Source organism: Protopterus annectens, chromosome 13.part0, assembly GCF_019279795.1.
Source record: "Protopterus annectens isolate FY-2018-M chromosome 13.part0, PAN1.0, whole genome shotgun sequence".
Lineage (NCBI taxonomy): Eukaryota > Metazoa > Chordata > Ceratodontiformes > Protopteridae > Protopterus > Protopterus annectens.
The window spans coordinates 297,106,700-297,127,923 of NC_056747.1; the positions used below are offsets into that span (position 1 = coordinate 297,106,700).

At 39.3% G+C, this 21,224-nt stretch overlaps 1 protein-coding gene across 8 annotated transcripts in view; it reads left to right on the forward strand.

The window, feature by feature from the left end:
• STYXL1 (serine/threonine/tyrosine interacting like 1) overlaps positions 1-21,224 on the forward strand; it is a 1,008,156-nt gene that overhangs the window by 952,787 nt on the left and 34,145 nt on the right. For 7 of the 8 annotated variants that reach the window (XM_044053876.1, XM_044053881.1, XM_044053880.1 and 4 more), the window contains one exon: positions 1,305-1,417. The exons of the other annotated variant lie outside the window; for it this stretch is intronic. In XM_044053876.1, coding sequence (XP_043909811.1) covers positions 1,305-1,417 — 113 coding nt within the window. The remainder of the gene's footprint in view (positions 1-1,304; positions 1,418-21,224) is intronic. 8 annotated transcript variants of the gene reach the window in all.

A 21,224-nucleotide genomic window follows, 5' to 3' on the forward strand; every position in this document is an offset into this window, starting at 1 on the left:
GGAGCCAACTGGTTAACACATTTCAAATAAAGTAACCAGTTATTTTCCTAAAATGTTAATACAAGGATCAAGTTAAACTGACAAACATTGTATCACTCATTTCCCTAATAGTTTTCCAAGTTTATTTTGGGATGTATTATTTTCCCTTGTTGTGGGATTTTTTATGACTTATTCCTTAAGTTAAAAACAGTTCAGAATACACTGAACAGCCAGAACATAACATGTCAAAATAAAGCAAATATGAATCAAAATCACAAAAGGAAAAGTGAGGGTTTCCAACGCTGCACTAATCTGCAGGGCACAGAACATGCATGCCTAGATGCCTAGTGGTATGTGACCCTCAGCACTGAAACAGGTGTGGACGGAAGGCAAAACTATTCACGTTCCAGCTGCTGGATTCAGGAACAAAAAATAAATAAATCAAAGGGGCACAGCTTAAAGTACATACTCTATAATTAGAAAGTCGATAGACAAAAAGAATCCTGCAATGAACAGTACATGGAGCTTACTTTTTCTGCTCTAAGATAGGGAATAATAACAGCTTGCAATACACCCCTCTGACAGCAAAGAGGTGTATAACATGTTTTGTTATGAACCTTTCATAGCTGCTTGTGTTGTAGTCTTACATTAGAGCATATACAGCACTCGACAAAGAACAACACAATGAATCAGTAACAGCTTTCAAGATGTAAAGTACTGTACTTCAATTTTTCTCTAACATATAAGTACACAAGATGAGCTAAACTAATCATTATTGTTTATCAATGTGTTCTCAAGGAGGATTCAAGAAGTTCCTCTTCTGAGCAAATTTCTTGACTACATTTCTCAAACACATTGACATGATTGGTGACTCAGTCATAATCCTTTGTTATTATTTTGGGGCCGGAATGAAGTATCATTATCCTACTACATACTATGCTGCTTTTCCTTTTTTCACTATCTTCTTATGGACACTACTGCTGTTTTAGGATAGCATTTGTTTTACCTGAAGCTTGACATCATGCAGAGTAATTTACTTGTGTATGTTTCATTGCTGCACTCTTCACAATCAGAATCTTGAAGTAAAAGACCTTGATGTTTAAAGGCTCTGTAGAAGGAAAGCAAATAGCCGTGTCAAATGTGACATCACAGTTCCCAGTCTAAGGAGCAGTAAGATCTGTCTGGGGACTTATACTAATGTGAAGATAGAACACAAAAGGAAAATTACCATAAGTGGTTAGCATCTCCCTTACAAATTTTGAAATGTGTGGAATTAGTCTTTATACGTATTTATAACAACAGTATCTGTTATCTCTCAATTCTAGAATTGCATAATGAGAAACAGTCAACAGTACTTGTTTTCTCCACACTTGGTATAAGTCGCAGCAGCACAATAGCTATGGCCTACTTGATGTATAAGAAACAATATACGTTACAGGTAAGTACTGACAATGTTCTGTAATTTAGGATTTAGAATTATCATACAACTAGCATAATGTAGGGGATTTTAATTCTGCTGTGTTCAGATCCATTATTGAAGCTTGGATACCTAGTCCTCCAGTACTGTACCTATATTTTTTAAAGTTCTGCAATGGATAGTCAAGGTAGATAATAATGTATATAACATGCTTGTGCACTGTATCACTTCACAGTTATTGTATAATCTGGAAATGTGCAAACCCTGAAGTATGCAGTTTCATATAATTATTTATTTATTTATTTATTTATTTGCAGTTGGTTTACCAGGATAGTCCATTGGGCCAAAAAGAGCCCATTTTCAATGGAGTCCTGGGGAGAAAAGCTCCAAGAAACAAACAAACTAGGTACAAAACAATAGATTGCTAATAAAAATAATACAATTGTAAAAGATACAAACATTTGAGTTCAAAATTCAGAAAACTTTCAAACAATACAATCTAGTGAAAGATAATGTGAAGTATTCATGCTGTGAAAAGTGATATTACTTTACACATACAGAGTAGTTATTTTGTAAGAAACATAAGCTATTATAAGGTACAGTCAGGTAACATGAGTGTGAAAGAAGATGTAAATACCATATTTTTATGAGGGGTGGGAGCAAGAGCATTCCCATTGGGACCTTAGATACATATGAAGAGATTTTTTGAACGTGTAATGATTGGAAGTGGTGCGAATGGATGGTGGGAGTGAGTTCCAGAGACGAGCTAGGTTAAAGGATAGTAAGTTTTTACCTGGGGGACGAGTTGGTTTATGTACTTCTAGTAGGTTATGATTGTTTGACCTTAAAACTCTATTGGGTAGGTGCATCTTGAAGGCAGAAGACAGGGAGGGACAGAGAGATGGGTTGAGAATGAGCTTGTGGGCTAAAGTTAGCTGAGTATAGTTGAGTTGATTTGGTAGTTCAAGCCAATTTATTTTTTGGAGAGAGGAACAGTGGTGGGTGGAGGACCTGTGGCCGTTAGCGAACTTTGCGATTTTGTTATAGCAAGAGGAAAGTTGTTTTTTTAGAGAGGACTGAAGATTAGTTAGCAGTGGTGCTCCGTAGTGAAGGGAGGAGATAAGAAAGGAAGAAGAGAGAGTGATTTTAGAGGAGCTTGTGAGGTACTGATTCTGACGATAGAGCATGCCTAGTTTTTGATGGGTTTTTTTAATATTTAGTTGTAGATGGGAGTTGAAATTAAGCTGGTTGTCAATTTGGACACCAAGTAACTTGGTTTCAGACACCAGTTCCAGGGATGAATTAGTTTGACTAGTAATCAAGAATGTCTTCATATTGAAAGGAGTAGTTTTTGAGGGGGTAAATACCATTAGTTTAGTTTTGGAGGCATTGAGTGCTAGGTGGTTTATTTTCATCCAATGTTCAGTAATTGAAAAAGCTTCTTGTGTAAGCTTTTGGAGCATAGAGGAAGATGTGGCAGAGCAGATAATGGTAGAATCATCTGCATATTGGATGATGTTAGAGAATGGAATGGATTTGCGGAAATCATTTATAAATATATTGAAAAGAAGGGGACCAAGAATGGAGCCTTGGGGAACTCCGGTGGGGGTACTAAGAAAAGAGGAAGTGGCCTTTTTCCATTTTACAGCTTGGAATCTGTTTGATAAATAGCTGGAGAACCAGTTCACGGTGGAGGGAGAAAGGTTAAGTTTTAAAAGTTTAGTTAAGAGCAGGCTGTGTGAGATAGTGTCGAAGGCCTTAGAGAGGTCAAGTAGTAGGGTGGAGACAATTTAGCCAGAGTCACGTGCTTTATTAACAGTCTCAAGATAGGAGAGGAGGGCTGTCATAGTGCTATGATTTGGCCTAAAACCGTGTTGAGTAGGGGTTAGAAGGTTGTTATCTAAGAGATGTGGTAAGAGTTGAAGTTGGACACACTTTTCTAGAAGTTTAGAAATGGGGGACAGGATAGCAATGGGTCGGAAGTTGTTGACGTTAAAGTTATTGCCACCTTTATGCAGAGGAATGATAAAGGCTTGTTTCCAGAGTTGGGGCACTGTACATTCATGGATGGAGCGGTTGATTAGATTGCTTATAGGATAGGCAATTGCTTCAGCAGCTATACTTAGGAAGTAAGAGGAAATGTTATCAGGTGCGTTAGTACATGGCTTCAATTTCTGAAGGAGTTTCTTTATAGTAGAAGTGGGTATAGGTTTTAGTGAGAATAGAGCTGAGTGGGAAGAGAGAGAATTAGAGGATGGTAAGGATGATGTGGAAGTTGGAGTAGGAGAAGAGGTGGAGGATAGACAGTGAGAATAAACTTTTTATTCTAGTCTAATAATTCACAGTGTGATGTAATGCTAGCATGGTAGTACTGGGCCAGTTCATAGAGTGATATTATGCTAGCATAGTACTACTGTGGTAGTCACTTTGTAAACCTGTTGCTAATATCAAAATCTGTACTTTGTTGTACTGTATCCGAAACAAAACGGTAGTCACTCATGGCATTGCAACTGCAAAGCTGATCAGGGTTCAGGACCAAAATTAAATTAACTTAGCATGCAGAAGGGTGTAATAATAGGTATTAGCATACCTCATATGAAATAATGTCATAAATTCTGGTCTGGTACCTTAATAACCTTGAATGGCTCCTAGCCAGCTGTTGCCAAGGGACTGTATTGATGCTGTGGAAGGATATCTAAGATCAGTACCATGGGTGGTATACTGACAAGAATACTTCTCCTTGAAGGCTAAAAAAATATGACTTTTTCTGATGGCTGGATGGACATATAAACTGGGAGCTATATACTTAACATCTGTCATTTCCAAAAAAGCATTGATTTGAATCAAATAGACCGAGTAATCCATTCAAGATTCTGAATAAAGCTGGTGAGAACTGATGTCTCTGGTAGTGCCTGCGCATGCATACACACACACACACACACACACACACACACACACACATATATATATATATATATATATATATATATATAGGGGTCTAGGACTTTTGATTGAAAGATCAAATGTCCAAAACCATTATCACCGAACATACTTTACCGTAAGCACTTTCACCGAAAAAGCACTTATGGTAAAGTATGTTTAAAAAAAAACAACATTAAACCTACTTCTATGCAGGGGGCAAGCCCCCCTGCACCCCCACAGCCCCCTACTTTAATATTCTCACTCCAAGGTCTCACTACAGTGGGAAAAGGGAATTTTCCCTTATCCGCACTGTAGTACGACTGGCACAATGAGCATACTTATCTGAAAGTGCTGGTTTGGTGAACAGCACTTTCGGTTAAGTATGCTCTTTGATTTCTGCTTCGGTGGAAAGTGCATGTGTAGATCTGTACGGATCCCACATATATCTATATCTATATATATATCTATATATATATATATATATATATATATATATATATATATATATATATATATATATATATATATATATATATATATATATATGTCTACTTGAGAACACCCCCTACATGCCTTTGTGACTTTTCTACAAAAGAGAGCAAATCTGACACCCAGATCATTCATGTAATTCCTTTTTATATAAAAGCCTCAGTGGATTGGTTTCAGAATCATAAATGAAACATGCCAAATTTTAATGATAACAGCAGTACTTACAACCATGTCAAAACAGTGCCAGGAATAGACACCAACAAAAATCTAAAATTAACTGTAACATATACTGTAGGGGATCAGTATTACCTACCTGTTGGTATTCAGTTTTTTAATTTCATCGTAAGCCTGTTTTTGAAATATATTTATTATTGGGTTGTAAAAAGTGGATCTTCATCATGAAATATGTTTTTTATGTTTACATTTAGTTGCTTTGTAATAATTGTGAGAATAATGTTCAGTATACAAATATTCCCCTAGATTGGATTACCAGATACAGTCTTATACTGAAATGACAATCACTTAGAAGAAATGTGTCACTAGAGAGACATTCAAACTACTTTTTCTGTTTTAATTACATTTGTGCTGAAGGGTAATAATTTAATTTAGTCTGACCTAAAACAAACATCATTGCTATTAATAAATGAATAGTGCTTACTTTCTTTATGTATTTATTAATGCAACATTGCTCATATGAGATTTCACCATATTTAAATTTAAATTATAAAATTACCAGGAATAATACATAAATTGTGCTGAAGAGAAGTTTGTAAAGTTAGACTCATTCCATTCAAATTTGACTTAAAGATAATTTTCCCAGTAATATGTAAATAGGTGCCTCCCTGTACTGTGGGGGAAACACACCGTTAGTGAGATATTACTGAAATATAACTTTTATTGAAGGGACAGGGATTTTTGAATAAAAATATTTTATTCCTTCATAAAGAGATTTACATTTTAACAGAATGGATTGTGTAGAACAAAATGTTATATTTAAATGGCTTTTTTTCATACTCGGACACTAATTTTCAACAGTTATTTTGAACAGCCCTGCTCAGTTTGGGAGGTGATCACTATTACATGCTTGAGAATGGTCTCATATGGCTAGGCATCTTATAGTCCCAGTGATCACCTGCCTAGTATGTTCCTAAGTTCAATATCAAGGATCCATTGAGTATCTCAATACTGTATTAATAGTAAATGTTTCAACAGAGGTAAATTGACATATAGAAAGATATGCAGGAGACCTAGGCCCTGCTTCTTAGTTGGTTTTATTGCAGGTATCTGTGGGGTCCTAGGTGCACCCTGCCACAAGAATTTCAAGAAAATCAAAATTATTTTCAGTCGAAATGTTGCACTGGAAAATTATTAAGGGGAAAATATAATTTCAAAATATTAATTACAGGTGCTAAAAATACACCATTCTGAACTCTTTGTTGGAATGTTGGAATACCAAATTCTAATTTATTATCCAAGTTCTATCTCCAATTTTGAAAAAAAAAATAGCAAAACATTTTTTAATTCTGATACCAAATGTATTTATTCTGATCTGTGTAGGTCAATAAATGTTGATAGCCATCCTTTTTGATTTGTACTACTTCATTTTATTATTCACCATCAACTTGGCCCCTTTGAATAGCCTTTTAAATGTGTTATTATTATTATTAAATTCTCCAATTATTGCTCAAAGGTTATCAGTATATGTAAAAAGTGAGAATTTTTGCTTTGATGCTGATACAAAGAATCTGATTTGATATCTTATGAAATGGATGATTTATAGTTAAAATAACATTATAGATGAAAGGGAGTTTCTTTGCCATGACAGGTTGATATGAAAAAGGAAGATTTTGCCCATTCAACAAGAGATAACTCTATCTACTTATATAAATTGTTTATCCAAGTAATTTATTGTTCATTACAATTATAATACCACATAACCTGAAAGCGTTTTAGTTGTATCCAAACTAATCATGGACATTTCTTCATTATGTTTTCCTTTCTTAGGTTGCTAAAACAGACTAAAACAAAAATGGCAGCATATTTTTCTGTTTGAGATAAACCTATGTTTATTTGAGTGTATTAATTTATTAACACTTAATATTTTTGAAATTATCTGTTTATTCATGTAGACTCATTTATTAAGGCTTAACATTATATTATTTGTGAAATTGATCAGTTTGACTATTATTTTGAAGTCTGAATTGAGAATAGATATTGGCTTGTAATGGGCAATATCCATATATGACTTGTGTTCATTATTATTAAGACCAAATGTGCTTTATCACAGATAAAGTCATTTGTAATTTTATCAGGAATTGTCAAGTAATAGCCAATATTAATATCTCTAGAACTGACAGTTATTTGAAATTAATGTAAACCTCCATATGAAGCTGTCAAGGCTCTGAAATCATCCCTTTTGAAAATGCCCCCATTTTTTTTTCATTTTCCTGTGAAGTAAAAAGATGAAATTGTAAAATTGGTTTATTCTTGGGAGTCTCAGCAATCCAAGAAAAGAGTACATTCTGAGTTTCCTCCCCTACCTAGTTAGACATTCCAAAAAATGCTGTTTTATATAAATGTCTAATTGTCCACCAGTATACAAAATCTGTCCATTCTCATTTTATACATACTTAATATAGTTACTAGTTCTTAATTTCCTAATCTTGTCAGCAAATGGTTTACCACATTTGTCTACCAAGACCTATACTTCTTGTTTAGTTTTAGATGTTTGTTCTTTACTAATCTCTTCCCATAGTATTATTTGAAGAAGCAAATCCTTTCATAGCTCAAAATATTTACTATAGGAGACCTGTAACAAGCTGAATAGCATTTCGTCTTGTTGAGCTATTGTAGCAAGTTGATGTTATACAGAGGATTATGATCGGCTTGCCAGTCATAACCTGCTTATTATGTTAAGTGTTCGAGACATGGATGATCAATAAATTCACTCAGTGAAGCAAATCAGTGAGATTATCATAATTGTTTGTAAGGCATAGAGATTTATCCGCTGCATGTACTATTATCTACAAGGGAAAAAAACACTAAGTATTTTTTGGCTTTCAAAGCCATAAAAACTTGGCAGACAGTGTCAGAAAGGCAGTGTAATGTTGTCTGTCATATTTACACGTACCTTTTAATGCTTGTTTACTGTTGAGATTTTAGCAGAACGTCCAGACTATTGCTTCATATTTCTTGGTCTGTTCCTCATAAATTCTGTGGTTTTCAGACAAACCACCAAGGACTGGAGTCATTAAATAATGACATACATTTCAGTTTGAGTTTGTATCCTCTCCATTATGCAGATGAGCACATCCTGTTATTCTAGCAACTTTCTAAGTTTTTTTATCTTACTAATTCCAGATACTTGATGGCTTAATTGGATATTTTAAATACTAAGGAATAATCATGTTTCTATTAATGACCAGTGATCAGTAAGTTGACAGTGAGAAATTTCCCCAAATGTTTTTTTGAGATAAACAGATTTCTGATGAAACCAAATAAGGATCAGTTCTCATAATTATTAGTACATAAGCAGCCATATTTGTGAATTTGCATGCCCATGAATTTCTTTATCTCCACAAATCTAGCAACATTTGCGTTTGCAGCCATGTTTTTAATAACAACCCATCTTACCCTGCAGGTTATTGTTTCCTTATTGAATGATGATTGCATGCTGAGTGGCTGTACTTAGCCTGTTAGTGAATATGGTGAAGAGCAATGGACCGAGAATTTAGCCTTGGCGTACTCCTACTGAGACCAGTAATAGGGTGGAGAGTTCATTTTACCACTTAACTGCCTGTTGGCAGTCAATTAAGTAGCTGAGAAAGCAGAAGAGGGCTGGCTGGGTTAGCTTTAAGGAAGCTAGCTCATTTAATAGCTTTTGGTAGGATACTGTATCAAAGGCTTTAAACATATCAAGAAAGATAGACGAGCTGGTTGTCATTTCTAAGCTGGTTGATTGAGTTTGTAAAACTAAGAAGGGCATTATTTGTACTGTCCTTAGGTTTGAACCCACATTGAGATGCAGGTAGGAGATTACTGCTTAGTAGATAGTTGAGGAGTTGTCTGTGTATGCATTTTTTAAGAATCGTGACTATGGCAGGGAGGAAGGCAATTGGCCTGTAGTTTGAGAACTCAGTAGAGGAGCTAACTTTGTGACGAGGGATGATATAAGTGACTTTCCAGAGTTTGGGGATGTACTGCTCAGCAATGGAATGGTTTATCAGGAGAGATATAAGGTAGGAGATGGCATCTGCTGCTAGCTTTAGAAATTCATTGGGGAATTGGTCAACTGCAAGAGAGGAGGACTTAAGTTTGGAAAGGCATTTTTTGAATGTATTAGTTTTAAATGGTTTGACTGAAAAGGAATTGAGGGCTCTGTCTAATTCATTAAGAATAGATGGGGGGGGGGTCTTGCTGCTGTTTTTTACTACAGTTGATAAAGTGTGAATTAAACTGTGAGGCAATGCAGTCTGTGGAATGTGTTATGGTGGTTGGAGCTGGGGTTGTGATCTGTCCAGGCTTTAGTAGTTGTTTTATGGCTTTCCAAAATTTCTAGGGATTGTTTTTGCGGTTTTGTTGCAGTGTTGTATAGTATAGCTTTTTGTCATGCCTGATTTGTTTTTGGCAAGGTTGCATAATTGACGGTAGGTAAAAAGGGAGTCTTGATTTTTGGTCTTGTGGTATAGGGACCATCACTTAGAATAATTCATGAGATTAAACAGTATCTCAAAACAGTAATGCATTTAATCTAAACCAACTATACTGGAAGTAGTGAATATAGTAACAGAGATACAACAACTGGAATTGAGATCTTTAGAAAATGTTAGCAGCAAACTACATAGGAAAAAATGGGAATTGTGGCAACAATACATACAATGGAGGAACGAGGTCTAAAAGTCAGCAGGATTTAAATGAGCTATGTAATGTTTGAGTGAGAAGGATTGGGTAGATTATAAGTGACATAATGTTTGCAACTGGAAGTTTGTCAATATGGTTTGTGATATAAAATGCTTACAACTAGGACTGTGTCGGTGTGGCTTGTTTCCATTTATGTAAATGTATGATTGCCTATGTAGTAAGTGATGGTTTAATAAAGATGTTTCTTGTTAAAAAAAAGGCAGGAATTGAATAATTTATGTAATATTGCTTAGGTTATATGATATATAGCAATACATGTGAAGTATAATGTTTGATCTGATGTTGTCAGTCTTAATTTATCCTTGATCTTTGGGCATGGTTCAGATCCTCAGAACCGGCACGGCTGTTACAGAGCTCGTGCCAGCCAAAACCTCTTGAGCCAAGTTTCTGCCCACAATACCCCTCTCCAGATTACCTTAGAGCTTGTGTGCTGCTCTTGTCCCAAGATGTGTCAGCCAGTTTCTCTCGCCAGCTAAGTAAAATGTTCCGTTTTCCTTAGTTTATTTCATAGTTTCTTCTCTAAATTTTAAGCCATATGATTACTTATATATTTATGTTTTTCTGTAGTTGAATTTCTTTCTACCCACCTTGCCTTACTTCTTTGTTCATCCTTCTCCCCAACACTTTGGTGTTTTCCTCTACCATTGCTGTTAGTCCTTCCCTTGTCTTTACTAGTTTCTATCTCATCTTTCTTTGAACAAGTGAGTGCATTGTTTTTACCTTGTGGTATTCTTGTCTACCATTGTTGGTATTACTTTTCCTTTCCCTACCTCTTTTTGGTAGTTCTGGCCTACCATTATTGGTAGCAGTTCCTTTCCTCTGTGTGAGTTTACCCTTCCTTCTTAGTGTCTGTGAGTGCTGTCTGTTGACAATTGTTTTTTCTTAGTCAACATGGCGGATAAATCCAAAGGGACAACTGGGTTTAAGCAATGCCAGGCTTGTGGTAGGATGATGCCCAACTCTGATGAGCAGTCTTCTTGTGCATACTGCTTGGGTCCAGTGCATCTTCAACAAAACTGTGCAATCTGTCAAGATTTTAGTCACCGGGCCTCGTAGAAAGGAGGAATAAACTGATCTTAAAAGGTCTAATTAAGTCTTTTGAGGAGGCTCTGTCCATGTCCAACACATCTTCACCTTCCTCTCCTTCTTCTTCCTCTAAATCAGAACCAGAAAAGAAAAGGAGTCATTCGGTGCTGGCATCCACTTTGGCTCTGTTAGACAAGAAGCATGCAAATTCTGAAGGTAATGCTACTCAATGCTAGAAGTCTAAACCTCAAAATGCACTCTCTCAAGGCACTCCTAAAAATGGAGAACTTCGATGTCTGTGCAGCAACTGAGCCCTGGTTTAAGGCTCCAGAGAGCACCCCTGCAATACCAGGCTACAACTCTTACCACACTTTTTGGCCAGCAAACCAGGACCAAAACACTAAAGGTGGAGAAGTGTCCATATTCACCAAGGATATTCACACCACCAGGCTAGTTGCCCAACACAATGCATCTGAAATTCTCCAGGTGCAACTAACACTAGGTAAGACTGCAATCCAAATTGTAGCTTGCTACAGATCCCCCATCATGCCCCAAGATTCTCATTACACCTTTCTAAACATACTGGAAAATATTAAGATACAACCAAATACCCTAATACTGGCTTAATGCCAAGAAATGTATAGTTATCCCCTTTGGGAAAAAACATGTACCCATGAATTACCACATAGGTGGCAGTACACTAAACACCAAAAGTGTGATAAGAGACTTAGGGACACAGGTGGACAGTGGTCTCACCTTCGATAACCACATCACCACAACAGTCAGGAAATCCTTCGATGTGGCACACCTCATCACTAAGGGCTTTTCATCTACAAAAAAGGAGATCATTGTCCCACTGTACTCATCCCTCATTAGACCCATTATAGAATACAATGCCCCGTTTGGTATGTACCTCTCAAGACATCTGCAACAACTGGAAAGGCTGCAGAAATACCTCACTAAAAGAATCACAGGCCTAAAGCAGATGCCCTACACTGACCGCCTTAAAAAACCCCAGCTATACTCTGTCGCATATCTTCTACTCAGAGGCGATCTCTGCTTAATGTACAAGGCCATGTCAAACCCATGGCTGTTGGACATGCTACACTTAAAGAAATCCCAATCCCTCAGAGCCACACGTTCCAGGGATCTAAACCTTGTCATCACAATAAACAAAACATGCTGGAGGGATAAGTTTCTGACCCAGAGACTCCCCAGAATCCGGAATAGATTGCCCATACATGTCAAGCAGAGCACCTCTTTGGCCCTCTTCAAAAGGAACCTTGACAATTGGATGGGAGAAAAGAAATTCACCCCGGGGATCACATCAGTTGCCCTGCTAGACAGGGGTCCAGGGAAGAAATACCCAGGGAATTGTTATGGCTAGGCTTATATAGGCCATTGGGCTGATAGCCTAGTACCAACCTATAAACCTATGAACCTTCAGCTCCCATACTACCAGTGAAACCGAAGTCTAAGACTAAGAAAATTATGGAACCGACTCCCTTGGCACCATCTGCTGTAACTACTTCTGCACCACAGGTCTTGGTTCTGGCAACTCTAACTTTCCTGTCGGCACCAGCTCCACCTGTGACACTTCCAGAAATTTTGGAACCAACACTATCCTCAGTGCCATAACCTAATATAATCAATGTACCCAGAAAACAATATTCCCCTTCAACTGACCCCTTTATGGGACAGCTCCCAAGTCCATTCCTAGACAGACCAGAATCCCCCTCAGGCTTCTCTATCCATTCCTCCAGGAGTTTGACTGAAGTCGATTTTGTGAGGTTGGTGGATCGTCTTCTAGTGGCTAGAGGTCTTTCTGTCTCCCAGACCCCACTCCCTTCTGGAGATGGGGCTTTATCTTCTAGGATTCCACCAGTCTTTCCTCCTCTAACTTTGTCTGAGGGTTTAGAGCTTATGTCTCCAGTTGCTCTGGTGCTGACAGCCTTTCCTCCTTCAGTTCCAGGGTCTGTCTTGAGCTCCTCTGTCCATCAGGTCTGAGATCTGATCCAGTTTTTTATTCGGGATTGTCCTTGACTCTCGAACCTTTGGCTGACCTTGGCTCTTCCTCGGCTCCTGCTTCAGTGGTGGTTTTTCAGAGCAGGGTGGGACCACAGTTCTGAGGATGTCCTTCTCTGTTCAAAGCTCCCATCCCTCTTCAGGGGGACCTGCCTTCCAGGTTATGGAGAGGGTATTGGCCTCTGCTGGTTCTCAGCTGGCCTCTCCCATATCAGAGTATTATCCTGAGACTCCCTCTTGTCCAGAGCTGACACCAACCTCCACACCCAGGCAGCAAGCACCAAAGCTGCAGGATACCCTTGCTCAGGGTCCCTCTTCTTCAAGTCCTCCACAGAGATCCCCATTGAGGAGACACCCAGAAAGAAGACGTGTAAGAGGAAACACTTAGATTCCCCAGGAGAATCTGTCAGAAGACATAGACTTCAATGATGGGGAGTGTTCCCCTCGGTCACCGACAGAAGATGCCTCCTTTGGGGACATTCTAGGAATACTGAAACAGAGGGGTGACTGGAAGCCCAAACACCCTACCTCTGAGGAGTTGGTGTACCTACAAGCTTTTGGTGCTCACCCATCCACTTCTTAGGTGACCCCTCTTGCTGACATTCTTATTAAAATGATCAAGCAGTGGGCTTGGAAGGCCCATGACTCTGTAAAGCCAATCCCCAGGAGACTGGACAAAATACTTTCAGCTCCAGAGGACCACCAGTATTGGGCTAAGAGGTTAGCAGTAGATTCCATGGTGGTTGCAGTTGCCACCAAAAAGGAACTGGCAGCAGAGAGTTCCACTATTCATCCCCCTAATCGAGAGTCCAGGCTGATGGACAAATTTAGAAAGTGATTGTATGCATCATCGACCTTCACTTTAAGGTCCTTGACTTTTATGGCACACTTTGCTAGGCTTCATAGGGATCTGATCAAGGAGTTGTCAGATACCCTTGCAGGAGCTGTGTCAGAAGAGGTCTAAGATAAAGTGGCTTCCCAGCTGGCTACCCCGGAGTCTGTTTCCATCTAGTCTATGAGGTTGATCGTGCATGCCCCCAAAGGGACGACTAGGGCAGCAGATTCTGGTGTTGCCATTTTATGCACCCAAAGGGACGACTAGGGCAGCAGATTCTGGCGTTGCCATTAGGCGATATGACTGGATGTGCTTATGTGAATTTGTGGAGCCATTTAAGTCTTCCTTCATCAATGCTCCTTCTTATGGATCTTTCTTGTTTGGCACTAAAGTCAGAGAAACATTAGCCAGGTGTGAAAAAGATGGAAAGACCCTATCTGCAGTGTGCATATGTTTTTCTGCTCCCCAGCAGTCCTACTCTAGGAACCAGAGGAGCGGAAACATGTGGTTCAAAACATCCCAAGGGCCTTTTCAAGACACACAAGGTGGTGGCTTCCCTTGGGGCAGAGGAGGGAGCTCCAATGGAAGACACCAACCCGGTGGCACAGGTGGCCCACAAAATCAGGGTTCCAGAGAGTCATTTTCTGGGAAACCCTACTAGCGCCCCTGAAAAGGGGCTCGACTGCTTACTTCTGGAAGTAGTCAGAGGAAGATACTCTTTGCACTCAAGAGCCTGGCGGCAGATAACAAGAGATACTTGAGTGCAAAGGATCATTGCCAGAGGTTACCACATTCCCTTTACTCTCAATCCACGATCAAGAAGAAGACTCCCCGATGTTCCACCCAATAAGGGGGATCAAGCAGCTCTAGAAATTCAAAAGCTGCTAGAAAAAAGACTCAAGTCATCCAAGAAGTCCCACCAGACCAGATAGGAACCAGATTGTCCTCAAGGTTCTTTTTGATGCCAAAAAGACAGGGGACTTTTGACCAATTCTGGATCTCAGCATTCTAAACAAGTTTGTTCAGCAAACAAAATTCCAGATGTTCATGGTAAATCTATCCTACCCTTCTTAGAGAAAGATGATTGGATGTGCTCTAGAGATCTTCAGGATGTGTATTACCACATAAAAATGGACAAGTGCTCCAGAAGGTTCCCCCGCTTTTGGCTAGGAGCCAGTCATTTTCAGTTCAGAGTGCTGCCCTTTGGCCTCAATAGAGCCCCCAGGGTGTTCACCAAGTGTTTTGCAGCAGTGACAGCTCACATGAGACTGCACAGATTCTGGGTGTTCTAGTATCTAGACAATTGGCTCATCACCACTCCCACCAGGCATCTACTGCTTCAAGTAACAGATTTTGTTCTTCACTTGTTTGCTCATCTGGGCATTACAGTGAACCACTCAAAATCTCAACTAAGTCTGACTCAAGATCTACAGTTCATAGGAGCTCATCTAAATACCACCACATTTACAGCTTCCCTTTCTCTTCACAGGCTACAGAAGATAAGATCCCAAGTACAAACCATTCTCTTCAACAACAAGGTAGCTGCACTCTTAGTTCTTCAAGCCTTAGGGTCCATGGCAGCAGCCATTACCTTAGTTCTGCTAGCAAGATTTCACATGAGACTACTACAGTGGCTTTTGGCATCCCAATAGTCTATCCTGACCCATCCAGTAACTCATTCCATTTTAATCACCAGTCGTTGCAAGAAGGACTTATTCTGGCAGATGGAATCTGAGAAAATTCTCTTATGCTGTTCCTTTGTTCCACCTCAACACAAGGCCATAGTAACCACGGACGCCTCGCAGATGTGGTTGGGGGGGCATTATCTGGGAAGATTTCCAAGGCACTTTATCCCTGATGGAGACCAATCTGCATATCAATGTTCTGGAACTGAGGGCAGTACTCTTAGCATTGCAAGCCTTCCAAGCTGTCCTCCATCCAGGATCAATTACAATTCAAACAGCATGTCAGTAGTCTGGTATATCAACAAACAGGGTAGAACCAAGTCTTACCCACTGTAATGAGAATCCCTCAGAGTGTGGCAAAGGGGCAATATCCTCCAACTGCTTTCTGTTAACAAATCACATCCCGGAGAACCTGAATGTGATAGCAGGCAAACTAAGCAGATGCATTCTCCTGTCTCATGAGTGGTCTCTCAATCCCAGAATAGCAAAGGAGATTTTCCATCACTGGGGCCAGCTTTGCTGTGACCTCTTTGCATCACCCCTGAACAAGAAGTGCAGCAGCTACTTTGCCTTAATCACCCCCCTCAGGGGGAGTCCCCGAAAGATGCTTTCCCTCACAATTGGCCCTTGGGACTACTCTATGCCTTTTCCCCTTCCCACTGACTTCTCTCTTCTTAAAGAAAGCCAGCAGGTTGAGAAGCAAGGTGATCCTCATTGCATCCTTTTGGCCTCAACAAGTCTGGTTCCCCTTTCTGTGGCCTCATCTAATTCACCATCCATGGATTCTGGACCCAGTTCCAAATTTTCTGTCTCATCCACAGGGACTAGTGCAACCCAATCTTCAGAATCACAAGCTTACAGCTTGGTTCCTCCAATTCCATTAGTCACCCAACAGAAACATTTATCTTTTCCAGTTCCACCAAGAAACTTTACCATAGCAAGTGGAAATGATTTTCTATTTCAGCGCACAATAATGGTCATAATCCCTTATCTGAACCAGTTGAAAAGGTATTGGAGTTTTTACCAATGCTTTTCAAACAAGGAGCCTCTGCTTCTACTATTAAGGTCCAACAAGCAACTATCTCCAATTTCCACAATGGCTTTGAAGACCATTCACTAATTTCCCATACATTGTGTAGAGTGTTGATAAAAGGAACCTTGCAGTTGAAATCACCATATAAAGACCTTCTAGTTCCTTGGGGTCTGACTATGGTTCTGCAGTCTTTGGTAGTTTCCCCCTTTGAACTGGTGGCTTCCTGTCACTTAAAGTTGCTGTCATGGAAGATCATCATTCTGACTGCCATTACCTCCACCAGAAGGATTTCTGAAATACAAGCACTGTCTTCAAAACCCCCATATTTGATTTTTCATAAGGAAAGGGTTTCACTAAGAACCAGCTCATCTTTTCTTCCTAAGGTCGTCTTGGAAACTAATATTAGTCAAACCATTGACTTACCTGTTTCCTTCCCAAATTGTTCCAACAAAGGTGAATATTGCTTAACTTTCCTAGAAGTTCACAGACAATTACACTTCTACCTCAACAGAACTAAAGAATTTAGAAAATCAGACCAGTTGTTTGTCTCTTTTTCTGGTCCATCCTTGGGCAAACCTGTTTCAAAAGTCACCTTGTCAAGGTGGTTAAGAAACTGTATTACCTTCATATACAATAAAAAGAATTTCCAATTAGCAGTGCCAGTGAGAGCACATTCTACTAGGGCAATAGTCACATCTGCTGATTTCCATTCCAAGGCTTCCATGGATGAAATATGCACAGGAGCAACCTGGGCTACTCCGCATACCTTTATCACTCATTACAAATTGGATCTGGTCTCCAGGAGAAGAGCATCCTTTGGCTCTATGGTTCTCAGGAATATCCTTCCATAAAGCCACCCAAGATCTAAAGTTGCTGGTGACTCTGTCCCAAAGGTCAAGGATAAATGAAGATTGAAAACGTCATACTAAGAAGTTATGTACTTACCATGATGTTCCATCTGTGTTGTCAGTCTCCATTTATCCTTGGCACCCCACCCTCCTTACCCTTCCTACACACCCCTTTTAGGATCAGATGCTTGTCCTGGTAACTTTTCAGGTTTGACCTTGGACATAGCCTCTTCAATTCTGCATACATATTCTTCTGTCTTCCTGTGTAGCTGCAAACTCGAACTGAGGTAATCTGGAGAGGGGTATTGTGGGTAGAGACTAAGTTTGAGAGTTTTTGGCTGGCATAAGCTCTGTAATGGCCAAGAAGGTTCCGAGGATCGGAACCATGTCCCAAAGGTCAAGGATAAATGAAGATCGTCAACATAGATGGAACGTTATGATAAGTACGGAACTTCTTATTACGTTAATATAGTTTGATTACTTTTATTTGAATGTATATTTCCTAGATGACAAGTGATAATTCAATAAAGGTGTTTGAAAAAACAGTGTTGTATTCATCTATAAATACATATCTACACACACACACACACACACACTCACACACATATATATATATATATATATATATATATATATATATATAAATATAAACTCACACACATACACACGCACACATAGAGGTTATCTGATCTGAGTGAAATTATTGCAAATAGAACGCAATACCAAATACTTTAAACTGCTTTACAAGTCTTAGAACAAATTGAAATGTAATACCATATGACACATATCTGCTCTATGAAGGAAGATAATGACTGAGTGTAAAAAGAGACAACACTGAGGGGATATTTAGCAATACATTCTACTACAGAGACACCCCACAAACAAGTCAATTTATAACTGTGTGGAATCACTCTACAGCCAGAATAAACCAATTAACAAAGAGATGCAAGTAAAACAGGTTTACTGTAATTTCCTGAGACTAAATAACTGGCATATGCAGTACAGTCTACAGGTTAAGCAAAAGGAAACAGTGGCCAGCTTACTAAGGGATCCTACTATTTCACAGAGCAGGCATGTATTTAACTGATTAAAGTTAATATGCGGCAAGATTCTTCATGATAACCATACTTACATGAAACAGTGACAAAGTCTCAGTGAACTTGTATGTAGATGTAGTGACCACAGGCTAGGAAACAATGACAAAGTCTCGTAAACTTGTATGTAAATGTAGTGATGCAGGTTATGAAACAATGACAAAGTCTCACTAAACTTGTATGTAGATGTAATGACCACAGGCTGTGCTCTATGAAGAAGATACCGACTAAGTGTAGGAAGAGACAACACAAGATATCCTGTCCATAAAATAAATAAATCATCTAAAAATCTATTGTAAAAATACATAAGTTCTAAAAAAGTAGACTTGAAAATTAATTTATCTTCCTAGGTCGCTAATACTATACTAGCGTAAATGAGGCACATGCTGGCCCAGTTGTGACCATTGAAACCTGATGAAAAAATTCATTATCAAAAGAAAAATAGTTAAGTCAAAACCACTTCCGTGAAACTGATCAAATTTACAATCTCCCCATGAAATAAAGAACACACAGAGAAAGTATATCAGAAAACCAACCAATACCTATGTTAGACGTGTCCAACCTCCCTCAGAGCTCTTCCATGCGGCCCTCAACCTCTAACTGCAACATCGATGTATGCATGCCCCAAAACACTTTTTTTGTTTTTTGTTTTTCACTCCCGTGACCTGTAACGCTAATGTCGGTGTGCACATGCACCAAAGCACCCTTCTAGTTTTGTTTTTGAGCCAAAAAAGGGTCAGTGTGTTTATGCTATTATTTGAACAATCAGTGTAGGTGTGTGTTCTCGCTGAAGAGGGACTCATGTATGGATTTACTGCTGTTGCCTTTGAAAGGGACAGCAATTACCTGTGTTAATAGGTAAGTAAGGAGTGAGTGACTGCATGCATGAAAGCAGAATTGTGTGCGTGAAAGTAGAAGAAGAGTGTGTGTGTGTATATGTGTGTATATGTGTGCATGACAGAGAGAGAGAGAGAGACGCATGCACAAAGAGGCTAACAATGATCAGTCTACCTACCAAACACAAACAAGTTAGCTCACAAATATATCATACATTAAGAGTACACTTTCATTAAATTGTGGCTTTCCTGACGGGGAGAATGTTGTATTGAACGTGAACTCATACCTCTTAACTGTATGGATTTTCAAAGAATGTCTGGATTTTTGCCTCATCTTCCAATTTGTGTCTTTTGCTTAGGAAATAAAAGTAGTCATCCAAGGTAATGCAGTTCCAGGGAGTAAGAACGAAACAGCAGCCTAAGGTTAATGGGTCAGTAGTGGACTGACTATGTGGGACTGTAGCATATAAAGTTGTATTGTTTTTTCAGACAAACAAAAAAGCACCTAGTACTGTTTTTTCATTGGTGGGTTCTAAGCAGTGGTAGATTGGACAACAGTAAGCATAGCTTTGGCGGATCATCAATACTGGCAAATCAAGTAGGCACAATCACAATGTCATATTTTAAATGTTGAGGATTTTAATGTGTGTGTGTGTGTGCTTGGGTCCCCTTCTAAAGACCTGAAATCACCGACGCCAGATGACCGACAGGGTGATTCGCCGACAGTGGAAAGACCGACAAGGGTAATGTGTGATCGCGACCTGGTAAGTGTGCGACAGTGACGGAGGTAGGAGTGGTCAGGTAAGTGAGTTAAGGTTAGAGTGCAGGTAGGTGAAGTGCGTTAGTGTCGGAGCTTGGGCTAGGGTGGGTAAGTGAGTTAGGGTTAGTGCAAGTAGGTGAAGTGTGCGTTAGTGTCGGAGCTTGGGCTAGGGGTGGGTAAGTGAGTTAGGGTTAGGGTGCAGGTAGGTGATGTGTGTAGTGTTGGGCTGGGCTAGGGTTAAGTGAGTTAGGGTTAGGTGCAGGTAGGTAGCTGGGGTGGGTTAAGTGAGTTAGGGTTAGGGTGCAGGTAGGTGAAGCGCGCTGATAGTGTCGGACCTTAGGGTTAGGGTTTGGGTCAGGGCTAGTGTGTATGCTATGTAGTGTTGCGTGTTGTTTATGTTCCGTGTGTCGGTGTTTTGGTGTTCGGTGTTTTGCCTTGTCGGGTTTGTGTCGGGTTTGTGTGTTGTCGGTTATTTCGGTGAGTTTTGTGTCGGGAATCGCCGTGGTCGGTGTTTAGAAGTAGACCCGTGTGCTTATGTGTTGGGAGCTGCAACAGTAGATGATGATTAAAGACAGAGACTTACGGACTGTGGAGAAAATGTTTCTTTGTTTCAAAACCTAATACTTGATGCCAGAAGTAGATTTTTTAAGACATAGCTTCTTGCCATTTACAGTGGATGGATATTTACATTTAATGGACAACATACTAGCGTGGGCCTGTGGGGTTCTGAAGGATGCCAAGTCTACCACTGCCAATGTCTTGTAAAGTGACCCGGAAATGGATATTGGGATGTTACTGAAAAAAATTAGTAAGTGGGCTTAGAAATATAGTTTAATTAAACAAAGTGTACTTTCAATTTACAGGCCATAATTTAATTTATTTCAGGTAGTCCAGATACTGGTAGATTGTATACCATTAGACTTAATTAGGGAGAGCTGTAATTTTGGGGAAACAAGCTGCCCTAGTTTCAATGAAAGCTCTGTGGTTGCTTGCAGGTAGGAAGTTGCAGGATGTTGATGCAATGTGTTTTATTTATTATTTTTAATGCATCTGTCATTTCAAAGCATGGTTTTCTTTGATGCAAAAGAAGGCAGGACTGAATGAGCCATATAATGTTTAACTGACAATAATGGGATAGAAAGATTATAAGTGATGTCTAATGTTTGCAGCTACAGTTGTTTCAATGGTGTCTGTGATGCATAACTATTTTCGGCCTGTGTCCCACTTTTATTTTTTGCTTTGTCCAGATTTCTTGCTCTAAGGCTGAGAGGTATGGTTCCATACTAAATCAGAAGTTGTATTTACCTTGGAAGACTTTTCGGCATAATTATGAAAAACAGAGCCTTTTTAATATC